This window comes from Mixophyes fleayi, chromosome 3 (genome assembly GCF_038048845.1).
Source record: "Mixophyes fleayi isolate aMixFle1 chromosome 3, aMixFle1.hap1, whole genome shotgun sequence".
Lineage (NCBI taxonomy): Eukaryota > Metazoa > Chordata > Amphibia > Anura > Limnodynastidae > Mixophyes > Mixophyes fleayi.
The window spans coordinates 243785418-243805072 of record NC_134404.1 but is presented as its reverse complement, the minus strand read 5'-3'; the positions used below and the strand labels follow the sequence as shown (position 1 = coordinate 243805072).

Genomic DNA, 19655 nt, shown 5'->3' with positions numbered 1-19655 from the left:
AGGGGGGAAGGTTGGTGTTTTTGGACTGAGGGGGGGCATCCTGTAGTATTTTTAGCCCTGATACAGCTCTCATTATGAAGTTTAATAGTCGAGTGGTGCCGGAGCAGCTGTTACAGAAACCATTTTCAATTTTACACCCCTCAGTGACGTCAGTTTATTCACTGCACTGAGCTGGGGGCGAGAAATTCCAAAGTGCTTTGTGGTTTCAGCTGCTGTGATTACTTCGGGGAATAGGAGGAGGGTTATTCGGACATTGACGTATGTCCATCTTTACATCGGTCCTCATGGTTGCGGCCAGCAGGATGATCAAGGTTTTTACTAGAGTGCAGTTGGTAAAAAAGGATAAGGTGTTGATATACCGAACGTAAAAGGATTAAAAGTGGCATATTATAGAGTGGGGGAAAGAGCTTCTTTGCAGCCAGTCAATATGCACACTTGATCTGTGCTCAGGGGAATTTCATGCACAGGTGCAGTGTGCAGTGTTATATTAGTTAACATTAATGTCGGAGTATTATTTACATGTTATAATATATGAGAAAAGTGGGAGCTTTTTCAAATAATGTGGGGGATTATCATGTTGCGGTATAATGGGTATCGGATTATACATCAGTGTAATGATATATGGAGGCTTTCATTATACATTAGACTAATGAGGGCCAGTAGCACCGTCGGCGGATAATTGTACGGCTTGTCGCTTCCTCCCCTCTATAGTAGTGGTGCAGCCCATGATCACAGCACAACATAACTCCGTCCTTGTCGTATCCATGGAAACTGCTGCCACCGTCGTGTCCTGCAGACTTCATCTGAGTGATGCGACCGGGAGCTGTGAGTGTTAGTGAGCGAGGACTGTCCGGTGTGAATGAACGAGGGATACTGAGCTGAGTGAGTGATCATGCACTGTACTGAGTGGTATGAGGATGAATGACCCTGCCATGTGCAGTGGCGGATTCAGGGGGGTGCGATAGGGGCGATTGTTTCCCCTAGCAGGGGCTTGCTGCCGACGGCTGCACATTATGTGCAGGTCCGTTCGGTAGAGACAGTCAGGGAGAGTGTGCTGCCCGGCTGCTCTGATTAATCACACAATCAGAGCAGCCGGGCAGCACACTCTCCCTGTCTGTCTCTGCCGAACGGACCTGCACATAGTGTGCAGTCGTCGACAACAAGAGTTTTCACAAATTGGGTGAGGCCTAAATCCCCTCCCCCCCTAAATCGCCCCAGGTAGAAAAAAATTCTAGATCCGCCCCTGGCCCTGTGAGATAGATGTATGGGATGATGTTTGTAGAGATGCATAAAAAGCTTATGACAAGAGGATTAAAAATTGGGAAGGAAAGCTTATTGTAGGGTGATCTGACCTATGAGAATATTCAGGGACCAGTGAAGATTAACAAGTGTCTAGACTCAAATAGGTCAACTTGAATGCCAAAACCCAGCAAGGGTTATATTACCATGTTAGATATGCGAAGCAATGTTACAGATGGAAAAGCCGGAATTTCAAGGAGAGCTGTAAACTCTACTTTCGGCTGAGACCTCGGTCTTCCGGTTCGGAAAAACAGAGGGTCGGGATTGTCATCTCCCTCCTTCAAGGTGACCCCTAGTCTTGGGCATTCAGTCTGCCTCAAACGAGTCCTACCATGCAGTCTGTGGAAGCCTTCTTTAATGCATCGGGTCTGCTTTACGATGACCTGGATCGAGTGGCCTCTGCTGAGGCTCATCTGCGGACTTGACTGCAGAGGAGTACTGTGCTGAGTTCCGTCGGTGGTTAACTGACAGTGAATGGAATGACCCAGCATTATGCAGCCAGTTTCACTTAGGGCTGTCAGAACAGATCAAGGACTCTCTGGTACCAGTACCCTTCTCCAACCTCTCTGGAAACCCTCATGCAGCTCACATCAAGATTTACAGGAGAATCAAGGAGAGGAAGGCAGAAAAAGAGGCACCTTCTTTTCCTTCTGCTTGTATTCCCGTCTCTGCAGACTTTGAGGAGCCCATACCGTCTCTTTTCTGAGGAAAAGGACAGAAGGCGGTCACAAGGTCTCTGCTTCTACTGTGGCGCCGAGGGTCACTTCTCCCGCTCTTGCGCCAACAAACTGGGAAAAGAGCATGCCTAGGGAATTAGGGGAAGGTTCACCTAGGTCTTCAAATTGTTTCCCCAAAAAATGCTGTTCTGGTTCCTGGGCAGGTCACCTTCGGTGCCTGTTCCGTGGCCCTCTCAGCCTTCATTGTCAGTGGAGCTGCTGCCAACTTCCTAGACATCGGGTTCGCCCACTCTACTGGAATTCCTATGGTTAAGCTTAAATCCGCAATTACAGTTTGTGGCCTAGATTGTAGTCCATTACCTGGCTGCAAGATTATTTGGTGCAGCTAAACGTAGGAGCTCCTCATTCTGAGTCCCTGACCTTCTTCCTCATAGACTGTAAGTCTGTTCCCTTGATTCTGGGCCATCCCTGGCTTTCCCTTCATAACCCTGTTGTGGATTGGATTAAAGGAGAAATTATTCAGTGGAGCTCTTATTGCTCACAGTCCTGCTTGACCTTACCCCTCCGGATTCTGCAATCAGTCCTTGAGCAGCTTCCCTCTCAATACCATGAGTTCCGGGATGTGTTCTCTAAAAAGGCTGCTGACTCTCTACCACCTCATCATGACTTCGACTGTGCCATTGAGCTGATTCCTGGTTCCAGACTACCTAAGGGGTGCTTGTATTCTCTCTCCGGTCTCTAAACCAAGCCCATGCAGGCTTATATTGAAGAAAGTCTTGAGAAAGGGTGCACCAGACCATCTAAATCTCCAGTAGGAGCAAGATGCTTCTTCGTGTCAAAAAAAGATGGTGGATTGAGGCCCTGTATTGACTAGAGAGGATTAAATCTAGTCACAGTCAAGAACACCTATCCTCTTCCTCTCATCTCTGTATTATTCGATCAGCTAAGGGGTGCTACTGTTTTCACCAAAATCGATCTCCGTGGAGCGTACAACCTCATCCGCATCAGAGAGGGAGATGAATGGAAGACGGCATTCAACACACACTCTGGCCACTAATATCTGGTCATGCCGTTTGGTCTTAGAAATGCACCTGCAGTGTTTTAAGACCTAATTAATGAAGTTCTCCGTGAATTTCTTGACCACTCCGTGGTTGTTTACTTCGATGACATCCTGATATACTCTCAGTCGCTGTCTGTACATCAGGGTCATGCCAAACAGGTTCTCCAGAAACTTTGGGAACATCATCTCTTTGCCAAGTTGGAAAAGTGTGAGTTTGAGGTACAGAAGGTATTATTTTTTGGATACATAATCTCCTCTGCTGGTTTCTCCATGGATCCAACTAAAGTCCAAGCCATTTTCGACTGGGTACAAACCAACAACCTCAAAGCTGTACAGAGATTCTTGGGCTTCGCAAATTATTATAGGAGATTCATCCGTGGTTTTTCTGATATAGTGGCTCCTATTGTCGCCCTTACCCGGAAAGGAATGGATCCAACTAATTGGCCTCCTCAGGCGGTAACCGCATTTGAAGCCTTAAAAAGGGCATTTGTGTCTGCTTAAGTCCTTAGATATCCTTTCCCAGAAGGACTCTCATACTCACCGCTTACATCCATGTGCTTACTTTTCTCGTAAATTCTCTTCTGCCGAAGCTAACTATGACGTGGGCAACCGAGAGCTGTTGGATATTAAATGGTCCTTTGAGGATGGGCGTCACTAGCTGGAAGGTGCTATACATGTAATCTCCGTAATAACGGATCACAAGAACCTACAGTACATCCAGTCGGCCAAACAGTTGAATCCCAGACAGGCCCGCTGTTCACTCTTCTTCACCCGCTTCAATTTCTTAGTTACCTACAGACCAGGCTCTAAAAATGTCTGGGCAGATGCTCTATCTAGGAGCTTTATGTCACATCACGTTCCAGTAACGGATGCTCTACCTATCATTCCTTCATCAATTATCCATGCTGGATTAACTCAAGATTTAAGTATGATGCTCCGTAGATTTCAGAGGATAGCTCTTGCCAACACTCCGGAGAGCCGTCTGTTTGTCCCAGTCCATTTAAGGAAGGCGGTCCTTTCTGTGGCACATGACCGTAAGACTGCTGGACATCCTGGAATTTACAAAACACTGGAAATTCTCTCCCGTGCTGCGTGGTGGCCTTCATTATCTGCTGACGTTAGAAATTTTGTCCTCTCCTGTGAAGACTGTGCTAGGAATAAAGTCCTTAGGAACTGTCCTTCAGGCCAGTTGGTCCCATTATCCATTCCTTCAAACCCTGGACACATCTGTCAATGGACTTTATTGTCGATCTCCCATCCTCTGCAGGACATAACACCATATGAGTGGTTGTAGACCGGTTTAGCAAAATGTCACATTGCATACCATTAACCAGGCTTCCTAGTGCCTGAGATATGGCTATCCTGTTCATTCAACATGTATTTCGTCTCCATGGACTTTCTGCTGATATTGTTTCCGATTGTGGCTCTCAGTTTGTTGCACACTTCTGGAAATCTTTCTGTTTCCTTCTTGGAATCAAAATCAGTCTTTCACCCGCATACCACCCTCAATCTAATGGTCAAACTGAGAGGGTTAACCAATCCCTGGAGCAGTTCCTACAATTTTATACCACGGAATTCCACGTTAACTGGTCCTCCTTGTTACCCTGGGCGGAATTGGCTTACAATAATTCATGTCATTCATCCACTCAAACTTATCCTTTCTATTGTAATTTTGGTTTCCCTCCCAGACGCAATTTTTTTATATTCACTTAAATCCGCTGGTATTCCACAGATTCATTCCACAGCTATCGATCTCAAGGTTATCTGGAAGAAAGTTCAGTCCTCTTTAAGACGAGCCTCATTTTTCTCTAAAAAAAATTTGGATCCCCACTGTACAACCTGTTCCTTCAAAGTATGGCAAAAAGTTTGGATTTCAACCCCCAACATCAGGCTCAGACAGCCCTACAGGAAACTTGGGCCTAAGTTCATTGGACCATTCACTGTTCTCTTCTCAAACCAGTGTTATACCCAGGCCAATCTCGCCATCTTCAGCCTTCGTGTACTCGAGTACCAGATGTGAATGAATCTCGGAAGTATGTTATCCGCTTGCTTGTGACCCTTGACTTTGACTACCTTCTGACTATCCGCTGCCTTCTATTCAGCCTCCTGTCCTGCCGCTACGGGCCTGTATTATCAACTCACACTACGCCTGAAGTCAAGTCCTGGGGGTATCTGAGTACCGGTGAGCATATTAAGCTCTAAGGGAAAGGCGGCTGCTATAGGTGAAGTTCTCCGCCATCTTGTTCTGTGAGTTGGTGATCAGACCGTCAGCCTAACACTTTGGTGGTGTGCTAAAAGTCTAACGTATCCAAGAAACTCCACGTCTGTGCAGCTACTAATTATATATATAGATATATATATATATATACATACATATATATATATATATATATATATATATATATATATATATTGTAACAAAAGGAGGCATTTAGCTGGCAATATGCAGAGAAAGCAGGGAAGTAGAGTAAAACATTTGTGCAGTAATGCACCTAGATTGAATGTAAAGACCTATGTATGAAAAGCAATAGTTTAAATTTGGTTTAACTTGTATGACTTGAAATCCTTTCTCTCAGCAAACAGACAGGGTGTGTCTGTTTCAATTACAGAGCCAGTGATGGGCATTTCCTTTTAAAGAGAAGGTGGGTGTGTCACCTGTCCATCAAGCTAAGGCTGGGGGAGGAGTATCAGGTATAAAAGCTTGTTTATATCATTTGTGCAGGGAGCCCAATGCTGGGTGAGATGGCTGGTCCTGAGAGAGAGCTGGACTATGTATAGCTAGTGTTTAGGGTCTCCATGATTGCTGTGCAAGTATACGGTGTCAAAACATTTACCCTCCTAACAATAAAGCACCATAAAAAGGAAGAAGTTGTTCGCGTGTGCTTCTGCAGTAGCGGGCTCTTGCCACAAGTGGTGTCAGGAGTGGGATACTCCGGGAAGCAAGTTTCCGCTATCCAACCCGCGCAGACGTCAACATGGAGGAAGTACTAAGAACCCTCGTGAATGTGGCCGCTGCGCAGCAACAGCAGCAAGCTCAGATGCTACGAGTTGCCGAGGCACAGGTGGAAAACACAAGGCTCTTAAGAGAAGAGTTAAGCCAGGTGAGACATGACAGAAATTAACCACTTGGTCCTGTTCTCCAGAAAATGTCGCCAGGTGATGACATAGAAGCATATCTGGTGTCCTTTGAGAGCTTTATAAAATTTTAAAGAAATGGCTGCAGCCTGAGGAGAATTCGCCTTCTCGGATTATTGAAGTTCTGGCGATAGATCACTGCATCCGGGGGCTGAACCGCGATTTGCAAAGGTGGGTTCTGCAATCAGACCCACAAACTTATGAAGAGCTTGCCACCGTGGTAGAAAGGTTTTGTGCGCTACAGCAAATGACTAAAGAACCTGCAATTGTGCCAAAGCCGCTGCCACACCAAAAGCCAGGTTTGACAATCCTTGCTACAGGGCCCAATGGCAAAACTGCTACGGACAGAGGGCCAGGTGCAAAGCTGTCTAATCTGACGTGTTTTGAATGTGGTGAGCTAGGCCACTTTAAGGCAGAGTGTCCTAAACTACCGGAACCCATGAACTGTTCCGTGGCACATATTGGGCCTGCTTTTCCAAGCTGTTTTACCATGAGTCCCACATCAGGAAGTCCTTGTTTGTTACGGGTGACTGTGCTAATCAACCAGAACCTTGTTCTGGCCTTGGTTGACTCGGGGAGTGAACTCTCATTGGTTTCCAGCTCTGCCTTACCCGAAACCATAACTTTTCGGTTGCCCAAGGTGAAGGTTCTTTGCGTACATGGCACGACAGAGGAGTATGAAAGAACAATACTACCAGTCACACTCAAAGACAAAACTGTTATGGTGGTAGCTGCCATAGCACCTAAACTCCCATATCCACTCATTTTGGGGCGAGACCTCCCACTGTTTAATGATGTCCTCGGTGAGCGGATCCGGCCAGACATGCCGGTCACTGATGCAACGGTCGGAAGCCCGGTCTTAAAGGAACCACCTAAAGATCCACAGAATCTGGACATCGATCTTTGGGAACTGCCAAACCGGAATGCCATCCTGGGAGTCACAGCAGGAGTTCCACAAAAGCATCCACCTGCGGGGAAACATGGACAGTCGAAACTAGCATTCGTCAGTGATGTCGCAGATGAGCCCACCCCGCCTGTCAGTGAGGATACGGACTGGTCCGCAATACCAATTTTGTTTCCTCTGCAGGACTTTGCTCGAGACCAACTTAATGATGCCACTTTGGAACATGCCTTTAAAAGTGTGACTGAGGTAAATGGGGTAGCGAAAGCCGCCCAGTTTGCAGAAGGTATACCATATTTTATTGTTAAAAATAATTTCCTGTATAGAGTTGCTAATGTGCAGGGGGATAAAGTAGAACAATTAATGGTTCCTCAGGTCCATGTAACCCTAGTGTTAAAAGCAGCACACACACATGTCTGTGGGGGACACCTAGGGGAGGATAAAACACGGGAACGAGTTCTGCTTAGGTTTTACTGGCCCGGTGTACACATGGCAGTGAAAAAGTATTGCCGGTCCTGTCCCATTTGTCAGAGAACCTGTCCCAAACCCTTGTACAGGGCACCTCTCATTCCAATACCAATAGTACAAGTTCCCTTTGAACGGATAGCTATGGACCTTGTTGGGCCACTGGAAAAATCCACACGTGGGCACCAATATATACTAGTGGTGCTTGACTATGCAAACAGGTATCCAGAGGCAATTCCCCTACGAAACATAAAGTCCAGCACCATAGAGAACTTGTATTGATGTTTACACGCTTGGGAATACCCAAAGAAATTCTCACAGATCAGGGTACTCCATTCATGTCTAAACTGATGAAGGACATGTGCCAGTTGCTAGGGGTTAAGGCGCTTCACACCTCTGTATACCATCCACAAACAGATGGCTTGGTGGAACACTTTAACCGCACTTTAAAGCACATGCTCAGGAAAGCAGTGGCTCAAGAGAAAAAAGATTGGGACACTCTTATTCCCTATTTGATGTTTGCCATCCGTGAGGTACCTCAAGCTTCAACAGGGTTTAGTCCCTTTGAGTTATTGTTTGGGAGACCGCCCAGAGGTATCTTGGATATGTTAAAAGAAGGGTGGGAGCAGCAAGGTCCCAAGGAGCCAAATCTGGTACAATTTGTGTCCCAAATGTATGAGAGGCTAGGAAAGATAGGGCCCATTGTGCAGCAACATGTAAAAGAGGCTCAGGAATGACAGAGAAAAAGTTATGATAAAAGTGCTGTTGTTCGATCTTTCAAGCCTGGGGACAAGGTCCTAGTCCTGGTTCCCACCCAGGAAAGCAAACTTTTCGCCCATTGGCAGGGTCCATATGAAGTTCTAGAGGCTGTCGGTCCTGTCAATTACAGAGTCTGCCAGTTAGGTAGGAGAAGGGAGGAGCAAATATACCATGTTAACCTCCTTAAACCTTGGCATGATGAGGAAACCTCTCCTCAGGTAGTGAGTACTGCCATTGAAAATTCTGAAGTGCCCATAGAGCCAGCTTTGTCCATTCAGCAGAGGCAACCGACTGAAGAAATGATTCGCCGGAACAGGGATGTCTATCTTCCATTCCTGGGCGCATTCCCTTAATCGAACACGACGTTGTCACTGCGCCAGGAGTCATTGTAAAGCAGAAACCGTATTGTATTCCCGAAGCCAGACGGGTGGACGTGAGAAAGGAGGTCGAGAAGATGCTCCAGTTAGATGTGATTGAAGAGTCCACTAGTGAGTGGAATAGTCCCATTGTGCTTGTCCCGAAACCCAATGGGACAATTAGGTTCTGCAATGACTTTAGGCGCCTAAACAGTATGTCGCAGTTTGATGCCTATCCAATGCCACGTGTGGATGAACTAGTGGAAATTCTTGCTGGTAGCAATTATTTGACAACCCTTGATCTAACAAAGGGTTATTGGCAAGTTCTCCTGACTTCCACGGCCAAGCCAAAGACTGCATTTTCCACCCCTGATGGTCTCTATCAATATAAAGTCCTACCCTTTGGATTGCATGGGGCACCTGCCACCTTCCAAAGGGCCATGAATAAATTGCTACGACCTCACACAGCTTATGCAGCCGCTTACCTGGACGATATAGTGATTTATACCCCAGACTGGGGATCACATTTAGCCAAAGTTGAGGCGGTCGTAGCTTCATTAAGGTCAGCAGGGTTAACAGCTAACCCAGAGAAATGTGCCATAGCCATGAGAAAAGCCAAATATTTGGGGTACGTTATTGGTCGAGGGCATGTCAAACCCCAGCTTGACAAAGTGGAGGCAGTCAAAAATTGGGCAAGACCAGAGAAAAAGTCACAGTTAAGAACCTTTTTAGGCTTAGTAGGTTACTACAGGCGGTTTGTAAGCCACTTCGCCACTAGAGCTGCTCCACTAACGGACATGTTAAAGAAAAGTTGTCGAGATAGATTAACCTGGTCTGACTCTGCTGAAACCGCCTGGTCTGATCTTCGGTTAGTTTTTTGTTCCTCCCCAGTTCTACAAGCACCGGATTTTACCCGGAGGTTCTTCCTCCAAACTGATGCTTCTGGTGCTGGCTTAGGTGCAGTCTTGTCACAGGAGAAGAATGGAGTAGAAAATCCTGTTCTGTACCTAAGCCGTAAGTTGCTTCCAAGGGAACAAAAATATGCCACTGTGGAGAAAGAATGTCTCGCCATAAAATGGGCTACAGAAGCTCTGCGCTATTATCTCCTAGGCAGAGAGTTCACTTTAATAACAGACCATGCACCATTGAGATGGATGCAGAACAACCGGGAGGTATATGCCAAGGTAACCTGCTGATTTTTGGCACTGCAACCTTTCAAGTTCTCAGTAGAACATAGACCCGGGATTCTACACAAAAATGCAGATGCGTTGTCACGAAAATATGCGCTCCTCGCGAAGTCCGCGTCCCCCTACTTGGAGACGCTAGGGGGAGGGATATGTAACAAAAGGAGGCATTTAGCTGACAATATGCAGAGAAAGCAGGGAAGTAGAGTAAAACATTTGTGCAGTAATGCACCTAGATTGAATGTAAAGACCTATGTATGAAAAGCAATAGTTTAAATTTGGTTTAACTTACATGACTTGAAATCCTTCCTCTCAGCAAACAGACAGGGTGTGTCTGTTTGAATTACAGAGCCAGTGATGGGCGTTTCCTTTTAAAGAGAAGGTGGGTGTGTCACCTGTCCATCAAGCTAAGGCTGGGGGAGGAGTATCAGGTATAAAAGCTTGTTTATATCATTTGTGCAGGGAGACCAACGCTGGGTGAGCTGGCTGTTCCTGAGAGAGAGCTGGACTATACTATAGCTAGTGTTTAGGGTCTCCATGATTGCTGTGCAAGTATACAGTGTCAAAACATTTACCATCCTGACAATAAAGCACCATAAAAAGGAAGAAGTTGTTTGCGTGTGTTTCTGCAGTAGCGGGCTTTTGCCACAATATATATATATATATATATATATATATATATATCATATTAAGCAGAAAATGGGTAGGGATATGCACCAGAAATTGTAAGTCAGGAAAAACACATTGATTCTTAACTGCATACCAGATGTAAATTGGAACATGCGCACATCAACAGGTCAATACTGGTCTACTCCAACGTACTTCTCAAATCCATGTGATCATCTCAAGAAAACATGAAGAAAGATCACATATAGTGTAGTAATTATAATAATGTATTCAAACTGATGCCTGGTGGCAGCTCTGATTCACAGGCAATCATGTGAATCCGAGCCGACACCGACCTGGGAGAAGAAGGACACCAATGAGGATCAACAATAAGAACTACAGATAAGCCCATTCTATTTGAGTTTTGGTATGCCTAATCATGTGAGGAGTGTGCTGTGTGGTGGTAGGATCCACATCAGTTTGAATACATTATTATAATTTCTAGACTATATGTGATCTTTCTTCATGTTTTCTTGAGATGATCACATGCATTTGAGAAGTACGTTGGAGTAAACCAGCATTACAGACCTGTTGATGTACGCATGTTCCTATTTACATCTGGTACGCATATAAGAATGATTGTGTTTTTGCTGACTTACATTTTCTGATGCTTGTCCCTACCCTTTTCTGTTTAATACTATCTCTGGACTTACCATCCATTATTGGGAATAAGGCAGCCACCCGTACATGAGTGAATCTGTGTTCTATTTATGCTTGTTTTACATTAGCATGCATACATACTGCACCCCCACTACTGCTTGCCAATACATACATACATGCTGGACCCCACCACTTCCTACCAGAACATACATACCTACATACATACTGAACCCTACCACTGCATGCCAAAACATGCATACATAGTGCACCCCACCACTGCATGCCAGAACATGCATACATACTGCACCCCAATGCTGCATGCCACAGCAAACATACATAGCCCACCACTGCCTGCCACAACATACATACATGCTCCACCACTGCCTGCCACAGCATACATATATACCCACCACACCGCTGCCTGCCACAGCATACATACATACATACCTCACCACTACCTGTCACAGCATACATACATACCCCACCACTGCCTGCCACAGCTTACATACATTCTGCACCCCATCACTGCCTACCAAAACAGGCATACACACTGCACCCCACCACTGCATGCCAGAACATGCTTACATACTGCACCCCACCGCTGCATGCCATAACATGCATATACACTGCACCCAGTCACTGCATGTCAGAGCATGAATACATACTGCACCCCGCCGCTGCATGCCAGAACATACATACATACTGCACCACTCAGTGTGGCACATACAGGGTAGCATGTGAGAGAAAAGCTTGTGGGTGGCACATGGCAAAAAAGCTGTTGGACATATTTGGTGGCATGTGTGAGAAATGTTGGTGGGCATATAGCGTGACGTGTGACAAAAGTTGGTGCAAAGCGGGAGAGAAGTGAAAATAAAGTTAGTGCATGGGGAGGTTACGTGTGAAAGAAGAGCTCATAAGAATAGGGTGTCAGAATGGTACACAAGAGGTGACAAGAAATAAAGCTGGTGCACTTGGTGGTGGCATGTGTGCATGTGATCACATAGCTGGTAGACGTTAATATAATAGACCAATTTAAACATGCTTGTTTATTAGGGATTAAAAAAATTGTTGAAACTATATGAGCCAAATGATTCTTATTTGGCGTCGATTTTTTTGTGTTCATATTTCTGAATTTGATATCCTAAATATTTAAACTTTACAAAAAGCTATGAAATTCTATAGACAAAAAACCTTGCAGTTCAACATGTCCGATTAAGGTTTATTTCACCTAAACACAATTTAAAATTTAAGAAAACTATTGAATCTCTTCCACTCAAACTCCAAAAGGTAATAAAATTAAGACGATTAAGGCAGAAGCCTTAATGGACATGTTCCTTGCGCAATGCAGACATGGTACACCATCACATCCTGTGGTTTTCTGCAGATTCAGCACTATCATGGAGTGAGATTGCTGTCACTCACAAAATGGTGGGGCTGCTAATTTACAGATATGAGAGAGAGAGAGAGAGAAAATAAATCAAAGCAGCGACATGTATGATTTAGTGACACCTTTGTCAGTGCACTTACTTTTTCAAGATCAACGTGTGATAGCCAAGCTTGGGAGGGGTAACCCCTTAGATAAATCTGCTTCCTTGATTGAAAATTTGAAGGGTTATTCAGAAGGCATATTTCTTCTTTCTTATACAGGATTCCAGTTGGAATCTCCAAAAATGCAGATTATGTAGATCTTATTTGCATGCATCAAGGTCTTTCTATTATTATTATTTTTATCATAGATTTGTAAGTTGCCACAGTGCACCGCAGCGTTGCACAGTAGGACAAACAGGACATACATAAAAGAAGGACAAACAAGGCAGACAAAATAGATGCAGACATGAAAACAAGGGTATGGAGGACCCTGCTCATTAGAGAGCTTACATTCTAATTGAAAGAGGGCACAACTGAAATGGGAACAAGCGTGGCTTAAGCTGGGTACACACTACAGAATTTTCCACCAACTTTTTATGCCAATCGATTTTACATCCGATCCATGATCTGATAGCTCAGTCCATGGACTGCATACACACTAGCCTTGTTTCAGCCGATAAAGGGAAGAGCGGATATCCCAGTAGCGACTTTTTACAGCCATGCTGTTGTGAGCAATGATTTTAATTTCGTACACACTGAAGCAACATTTGTGGGGCATGTAACGATATACCAAAGACATTAGCATAAAGGGGCAGAGCTTTCACTATAGTTAACACCCAAAACCACAAAAAAAAGAGAAGACCACAGTGTCTCTTCATTCATTCCTATAAAATAGAAGTTTATTACCATACATAAAATTTTTAAAAAACATTTAACTTGTAAAGTGCAATGCAATAATTATTCCCTAATAACAAAATCCCTTCATATGTAATGGTCCTGTAAGAGTTAAAGTAATAGCCCAAAATCTCCAAACACAAGGTTATTATACACGAACAGGCATTGCCCACAATGCTCCATTCTCTGCAGGCATCATCGCTGATTGGTCCACAGCAGAAATGAACGCCCATGTCTGATCTCGAGCAGTGTCCAAGGTGAGCAAATGAGACTATTTCTGGTGTTTGATATAGATTACAGATATAGAAGTTTTAATGGTAAACATTTTTTATTTCCTTGTTTCATAGGTAAAGAAATCAAAGGGAATATAAACCTAAGTGACATTAAGAAAAAAATGAAAAACATTGAGAAAAATTTTGTTGAAATGTGTATGCTGTTTGGAACTGTTCTCCCACAAACCACTAGCACCTTTAAAGTGTAATACTATTTTTTTCACTTGTCATATTCTGCAATAAATTTTTTTGTACTGTTTCCTGCAATAAAACTGTTGCATTAACACTGTGTTGTTTATTCTGGGTATTTTACAAATATTAGTTAATAAAGGTTAATATGACTTTATAAGTTTAATAGTTTATAAAAGTATAAGTTTATAAAGGGTAAATATGATTAGGTTCCCAATATAGATGCAAAGGGTTTACACAAGTGTTATAGTCTGCAACCAGACAGGTGCAATACACATGTCAGTGATGTGTGGATACCGCGCCACATGGGACTGGTACAGGCATCACAAATTTACATACACACGCCCCCCAGATCGAGGAAATATCGGAGGATTGTCGTGGATCGGTCGGAAATTTATACACACTACACAACAGAAAGGAGATTGGAACGAAAATATTGAACGGTACGACCAACTAAATGAGGCGACAATCATCCATTTGGGCAGACTTTCGACCATCGTGTCACTACACACACTGACCCGACTTGCGAACGAGCGGTCATATGTCAGCTGGTTGAACCGATCATTGGCCAAAAACCCTGTAGTGTGTACCCAGCTTTAGAGTGGAGATTCGGACAGCTGTGAGAGTGTATTAGTGTGAACAGTATCATCAGGGATAAGGTAAACTTTAAAAGAGATGGTTTTTTAGAGAACGTCTAAAGATTTGAAGACTGTGGGACAGTCTGATTGGACATGGTAAGGAATTCCATAAGTGGGGAGCAGCACGTGAGAAGTCTTGTAGGCGCAAGTGACAGGTGCTTACCAGAAACGAGAAAAGGTGCAGGTCAGAGGCAGATCTAAGAGTATGGGAAGGAGAGTATTTTGATATGAGATTTGAGATGTATGAAGGGGTGGTATTGTTGAGGGCTCTGTGGGTACGGGTAAGTAATTTGAATTGGATTCTGGAGGACACAGGGTGCCAGTGTATGGATTTGCACCACTTTGCAAATCCCTACACTGGCTCCCTACACAGGGAGCCAGTGTAGGGATTGAAAATAATGAAAAATAATAAACCCTATTTTGGATATGTTGAGCTTTAAGTAGTGTTGTGACATAATAGTACAGAAGGGGAGAGATCAGGGGAAGATATATATATTTGGTTGTCATCAGCATTGAGGTAGTTCTGGAGGCTGAATGAGCAAATTAGTGCCCCAAGAGAAGTGGTGTACAATGAAAAAAGTAAAGGGCCAAGAACATCATCATCATCATCATCACCATTTATTTATATAGCGCCACAGTTTTCGCAGCGCTGTACAGAGAACTCATTCACATCAGTCCCTGCCCCATTGGAGCTTACAGTCTAAATTCCGTAAGATACACACACCGACAGACAGAGAGTGAGACTACGGTCAATTTTGATAGCAGTCAATTAACCTACTAGTATTGGGGTTTTTTTTGAAGTGTGGGAGGAAACTGGAGCACCCGGAGGAAACCCATGCAAACATGGGGAGAACATACTAACTCCACACAGATAAGGCCATGGTCGGGAATTGAACTCATGACCCCTGTGCTGTGAGGCAGAAGTGCTAACCACTAAGCCACCGTGCCGCCCAAGAACAGAGCCCTGTGAGATCCCAGCAGATAGTGGAAATGGAAGGGAGGATGTGCCAGAGGTTTAAACACTAAAGGAGCAGTTTTATAGGTAGTAAGTGAACCAGGAAAGAACTATTTCACGAAGGCCAATGAAGTGAAGGGTGTGTAGGAGATCAACAGTGTTGAAAGCAGCAGAGAGGTCGAGGAGAATGAGTTTGGAGAAATGACCCTTAGGGCTAGATTTACTAACGGGCGTGTTTCCGTCATGCATAGCCGCGTTTTTACGGCGGTTTTGCATGTCAAACAGCCGGATTTACTAATGGGCGATTTTAAGCTTCAAGATGAATCCGCCGGCGATGTAACGGCGGTATGTAAGCCTCCAAGCAGCCGGCGGCTTTGAAAGAAACATGGCACTTTTGCTTTAAAACACGTCGGTTTCGTGTCATGGCGGGTTTTTTGAAAAATACATCATTATCATACAGTATTACTATTGGCTACTTTCTGTATCAGGAGATTTGACATCAGAAGCACTATAAATCACAGGGTTTACACATTTTCTTTGATAGGGTTTTGAGGAGTATAGAGAAAGGAGCTTGGAGGTATTAGTATTGTGAGTGAGGTGTTTTGGAGGGTTCTTGTGCTGCGATCAGGGCAGGCTTCTCCGGGATCGGTCGCGTCGCCGCACTGGATGCCGCGGGGGCGCCCGTCTCCGCCGCTCCGGGTTCGGGGATCTGAACCCGACTCCCTTTTGATCGGCCGAGGGCGACGGAGGCCATCGCCCGTCTCTTAGGACCGACTGACCCATGTTCAACTATTTTAATGTTGGGGCTGGAGGAAGGCTTAATTATTAATCGTGGGTGCTATTAATTTAACGCCGGGGCTGGCTGTAATTTTCTAAATGTTGCCATTTTTTTTTCCCAAATAGGTCCTTCAACATTCCAGGACCTGGACAAGCCGCAACTAAAGAAAGCAGCAGTCACAGGTGGTGAAAGTGAGAAGAACAGGTAGGAGAGAGCAGCAGAGTGTGTGAAATGTTGTGATTCTAGTAGGGACAATGTCACTTTTTGGTGAGTGTTGTGCCCAATGTAAGGTGTAGGCAAAGACTGAACTCTTTGTGTACACACTGCATTGTTTGTATACTACACTGTGGTGCTAGATGTCTTAAAAGTCAGGAGTGCTGGGACATATGTGACACACTGGTGCATTCAGGACCTAGTGATTTTGATGTGCTAGCCACGCCCCAATGGCACATTGCCACACCCCTGAATGTATGACCACACCCCCGAATTTTTTTGCTTACTCGACTATGAGGGGGGGCCCCATGAATTTGTTGTACCCGGGCCCTGAATTCCTCTTGGCAGCCCTGGCTGCGATATCTGATTGGAGTGTGAGTAGTCCTGTGTTATTTTGCAGTCTTGTGCCTTTATTTTCTGATTGAATTTCTGTCCTGTTTTTTTGGTAATTGTCTAGTCCTTTGTCTCTGTTACTTGTGTGTTAGTGTTTTGTGAGTGTTTCAGTAGTTAGTTTAGTTTGTCCTTTTTGTTTGTCAGTACTTCAGCGTTACTTGTTTTTTGTGTCCTACTGGACATTATGGCCAGAGATAGGAGGGGGGCAGAGGCTGAGGAGAGGGAGATGGAGCTGGAGGGGACAGAGAAAGGTGAGGAAGAGTTAGGGGAGACAGGACAGGGCAGGAAGACGAAGTCAGGGAGGAATGTGAGATTTTCTCATGACGAGAATTGTGTGCTGGTGTACAATATTGTTCCCTGCTATGAAATAGTTTTAGGGAACCTTGCAGCCCGTACTCCACTAAGGTGGCGCCACAAATTGTGGGCGAACATATGCCATGCCGTTAATGCAGTGGGACCATTAAAGCGGTTTGTGTAGACTCAAAGGCTGAGGAAAGGAAGGCAGCAAGAGGAACAGGTGGTGGTCCACCACTTTGTGTGGAATATACCACATATGAGAAGGAGCTGCGGCACATACTGCCCCGTGAAATTGTAGAGGTGGTTAATGTCCAGGACACGGATGCACCTTCTTTTGGACAACCAGCTGGTGAGTTGTTTGAATTTTTTACTATAACTGTTTTGCAAGTACACGCATTTTTTAACATTTTAAAATGTATTTGAAAAGCACATTATCATTGATTGTCACTGCTAATACAGTGTCTGCTTTTTCTAGCATATCCAGAATCGCCTGGAAGAGACTCCACTCCGAGTCCAAGGTCTACTGCTCCACCTTCTGTCAGGGATTCTGCACCTGAAGAACAAGCAGGTGCGTGTAGCCTGTTTGGGGGAGAAAAAATGTTGTTGATATTTTTGGTACACAAAATGTTGGTGTAAATGTTATAGTGGTTGCTTTATATATGGTTTGCAAAAACAGCTTCATGTACTACACAGAGGGAGAACTAAAATAGTAATAGCTAACCTCAAATCTCTGTCTTGCTACATTTTGCTACCAGCACCATCAAAGTTTGAATTAAAAATAATTTACATTTATATCCCATCACTCTAACACATAGGCAAAATGAGATTTTATTCCAAAAACAGATGAGTAGCATTCTTAGGCAGGTCGCATAGGACAACTAATCAGGAAGGTAGGCATTGTTAACCATTCTGTAGTTGTAACAGGTTATGTTTTTTGTCCAGTGTCCAGATTGCAATTTACAAACATGTTTGATCCTATATACTTACCTTGGTTATTTCACCACAGGAACCTCAGCATCTCTGCAAGGCCAGCGCCATTCTGCGCAGATGTCACCTCCTGACGACACACAGGAAGACACAGTCATCACTTTAGAGATGGTAGATGTCCCAGTGTCTACGCGCCAGGAAAAAGCAACTGGCCCTGCGGAACAGTCATCCGAGCAACAAGCTGCACCTCCTCAGCTGGATACAGGGCGAGAAATGGCCCAATCCATTGCTAATTTCCAGGTCCTGCAGTCTCAGTTTATGGACACTCAAACGAGACATATGTCTCATATTGTTGGACATTTGAGTCGTTCCTACTGCAGTACTAACCTCATTCCTTCAGCATTAAATCATATCGCTGCAGCTATTGAGCAATCGAATGTCAGCATAATTCAAATGACTGGCGCTGTGGAGGCCTTACACACCACAGTAAAGGAGGTCAATGCCAACGTGAATCGTATGGCTGCCCAAATTCACCAGGACATAACGGTGCGGTTACCTTTGCCAGTGTCTTCTACTGAAACCAGTTTGGCTAGTACACCAGGGGGTAAATGTATTAAGCTCCGGGTTCTTCAACACCCGCGAGTTTGGCGTCTTCAGCGCTTAAATTTAAAGCGGAAGTTTCCCTTTACAAGACAGCGCCGCTTTAAATTTAAGCACTGAAGACGCCGAACTCGCGGGTGTTGAAGAACCCGGAGCTTAATACATTTCCCCCCAGGACGCTCCGTGCAAAGTACTCCGCCAAGAAGAGGTGCTCGCACAAGGGGGGGCTGAGGAAGAGGGGAGAGTGTCACCCGACCCTTTGATGTACCTGCCAAAAGGCGCAGATAGGCTAATGTGTGTGGTTGTAACCAACAACCTGTAAAATAATTTGTTTATATTTTGTAAATCTTTATATTTTCTAAGTTCAGAAAAATGTTGCACTATTTACAGTCTGTTACACTTCTGTTACGTGTATCCTGCACACATCAAAAATTGAGTGTGTACATTGTGGGGGATGCAAAATTCATCTATACTTGAACTTCTGTACCACAATAAATGTTGTTTAAGTTAAACACCAAAAAACTGTCTGTCCTGCCTGTAGAACAGTATTATACTTAATGTAAAAAAGTTAGCACTATTGGTACTTACGCATCGCCACCTGTCTGACACTTTACACTGATTATTAAAAGTTGCACATGAGCAGAACTCACTACCTTTTGCTCAGAAAAAGCAAAGAAATATGGGTTATTTTTACACATTACACCTTTTTAAATAAACCAAAAAACACAACTTGGCTAAATGGAAAAAAAAAAAAAATTATGTTCACACTGGCAAAATAGCTCAAACAGCATGCTTTCCAGGCAGAATGGGTCTGAAAGGCTCCCATGTTAGAACAGAGGGGTGTTAGAGGGAGAGCTTGTCTTTCTTGAGAAATTATAATTATATTTATATAAGTCTAAACAAAGTAGCCCCAGTTTCAGACAAGTAACACTGTCCGTGTGTTTGAAAGCTAACAAAATGTTTATTGTAATGTAAATGTCATTTTGTAGTCTTCTAGCACTTCTACATTGTATTTTGATGCATTGTATG

General features: G+C 44.2%; 1 protein-coding gene across 1 annotated transcript in view; it reads left to right on the top strand.

Moving 5' to 3' along the window:
- Positions 1-19094, top strand: part of FAM120B (family with sequence similarity 120 member B) — a 278632-nt gene extending 259538 nt beyond the window's left edge. Inside the window, exons 9-11 of the mRNA XM_075203367.1 lie at positions 16322-16400; positions 17575-17667; positions 18106-19094. Coding sequence (XP_075059468.1) covers positions 16322-16400; positions 17575-17656 — 161 coding nt within the window. The 3' untranslated portion in view covers positions 17657-17667; positions 18106-19094. The remainder of the gene's footprint in view (positions 1-16321; positions 16401-17574; positions 17668-18105) is intronic.
- The last annotated feature ends 561 nt before the right edge of the window (positions 19095-19655 follow it).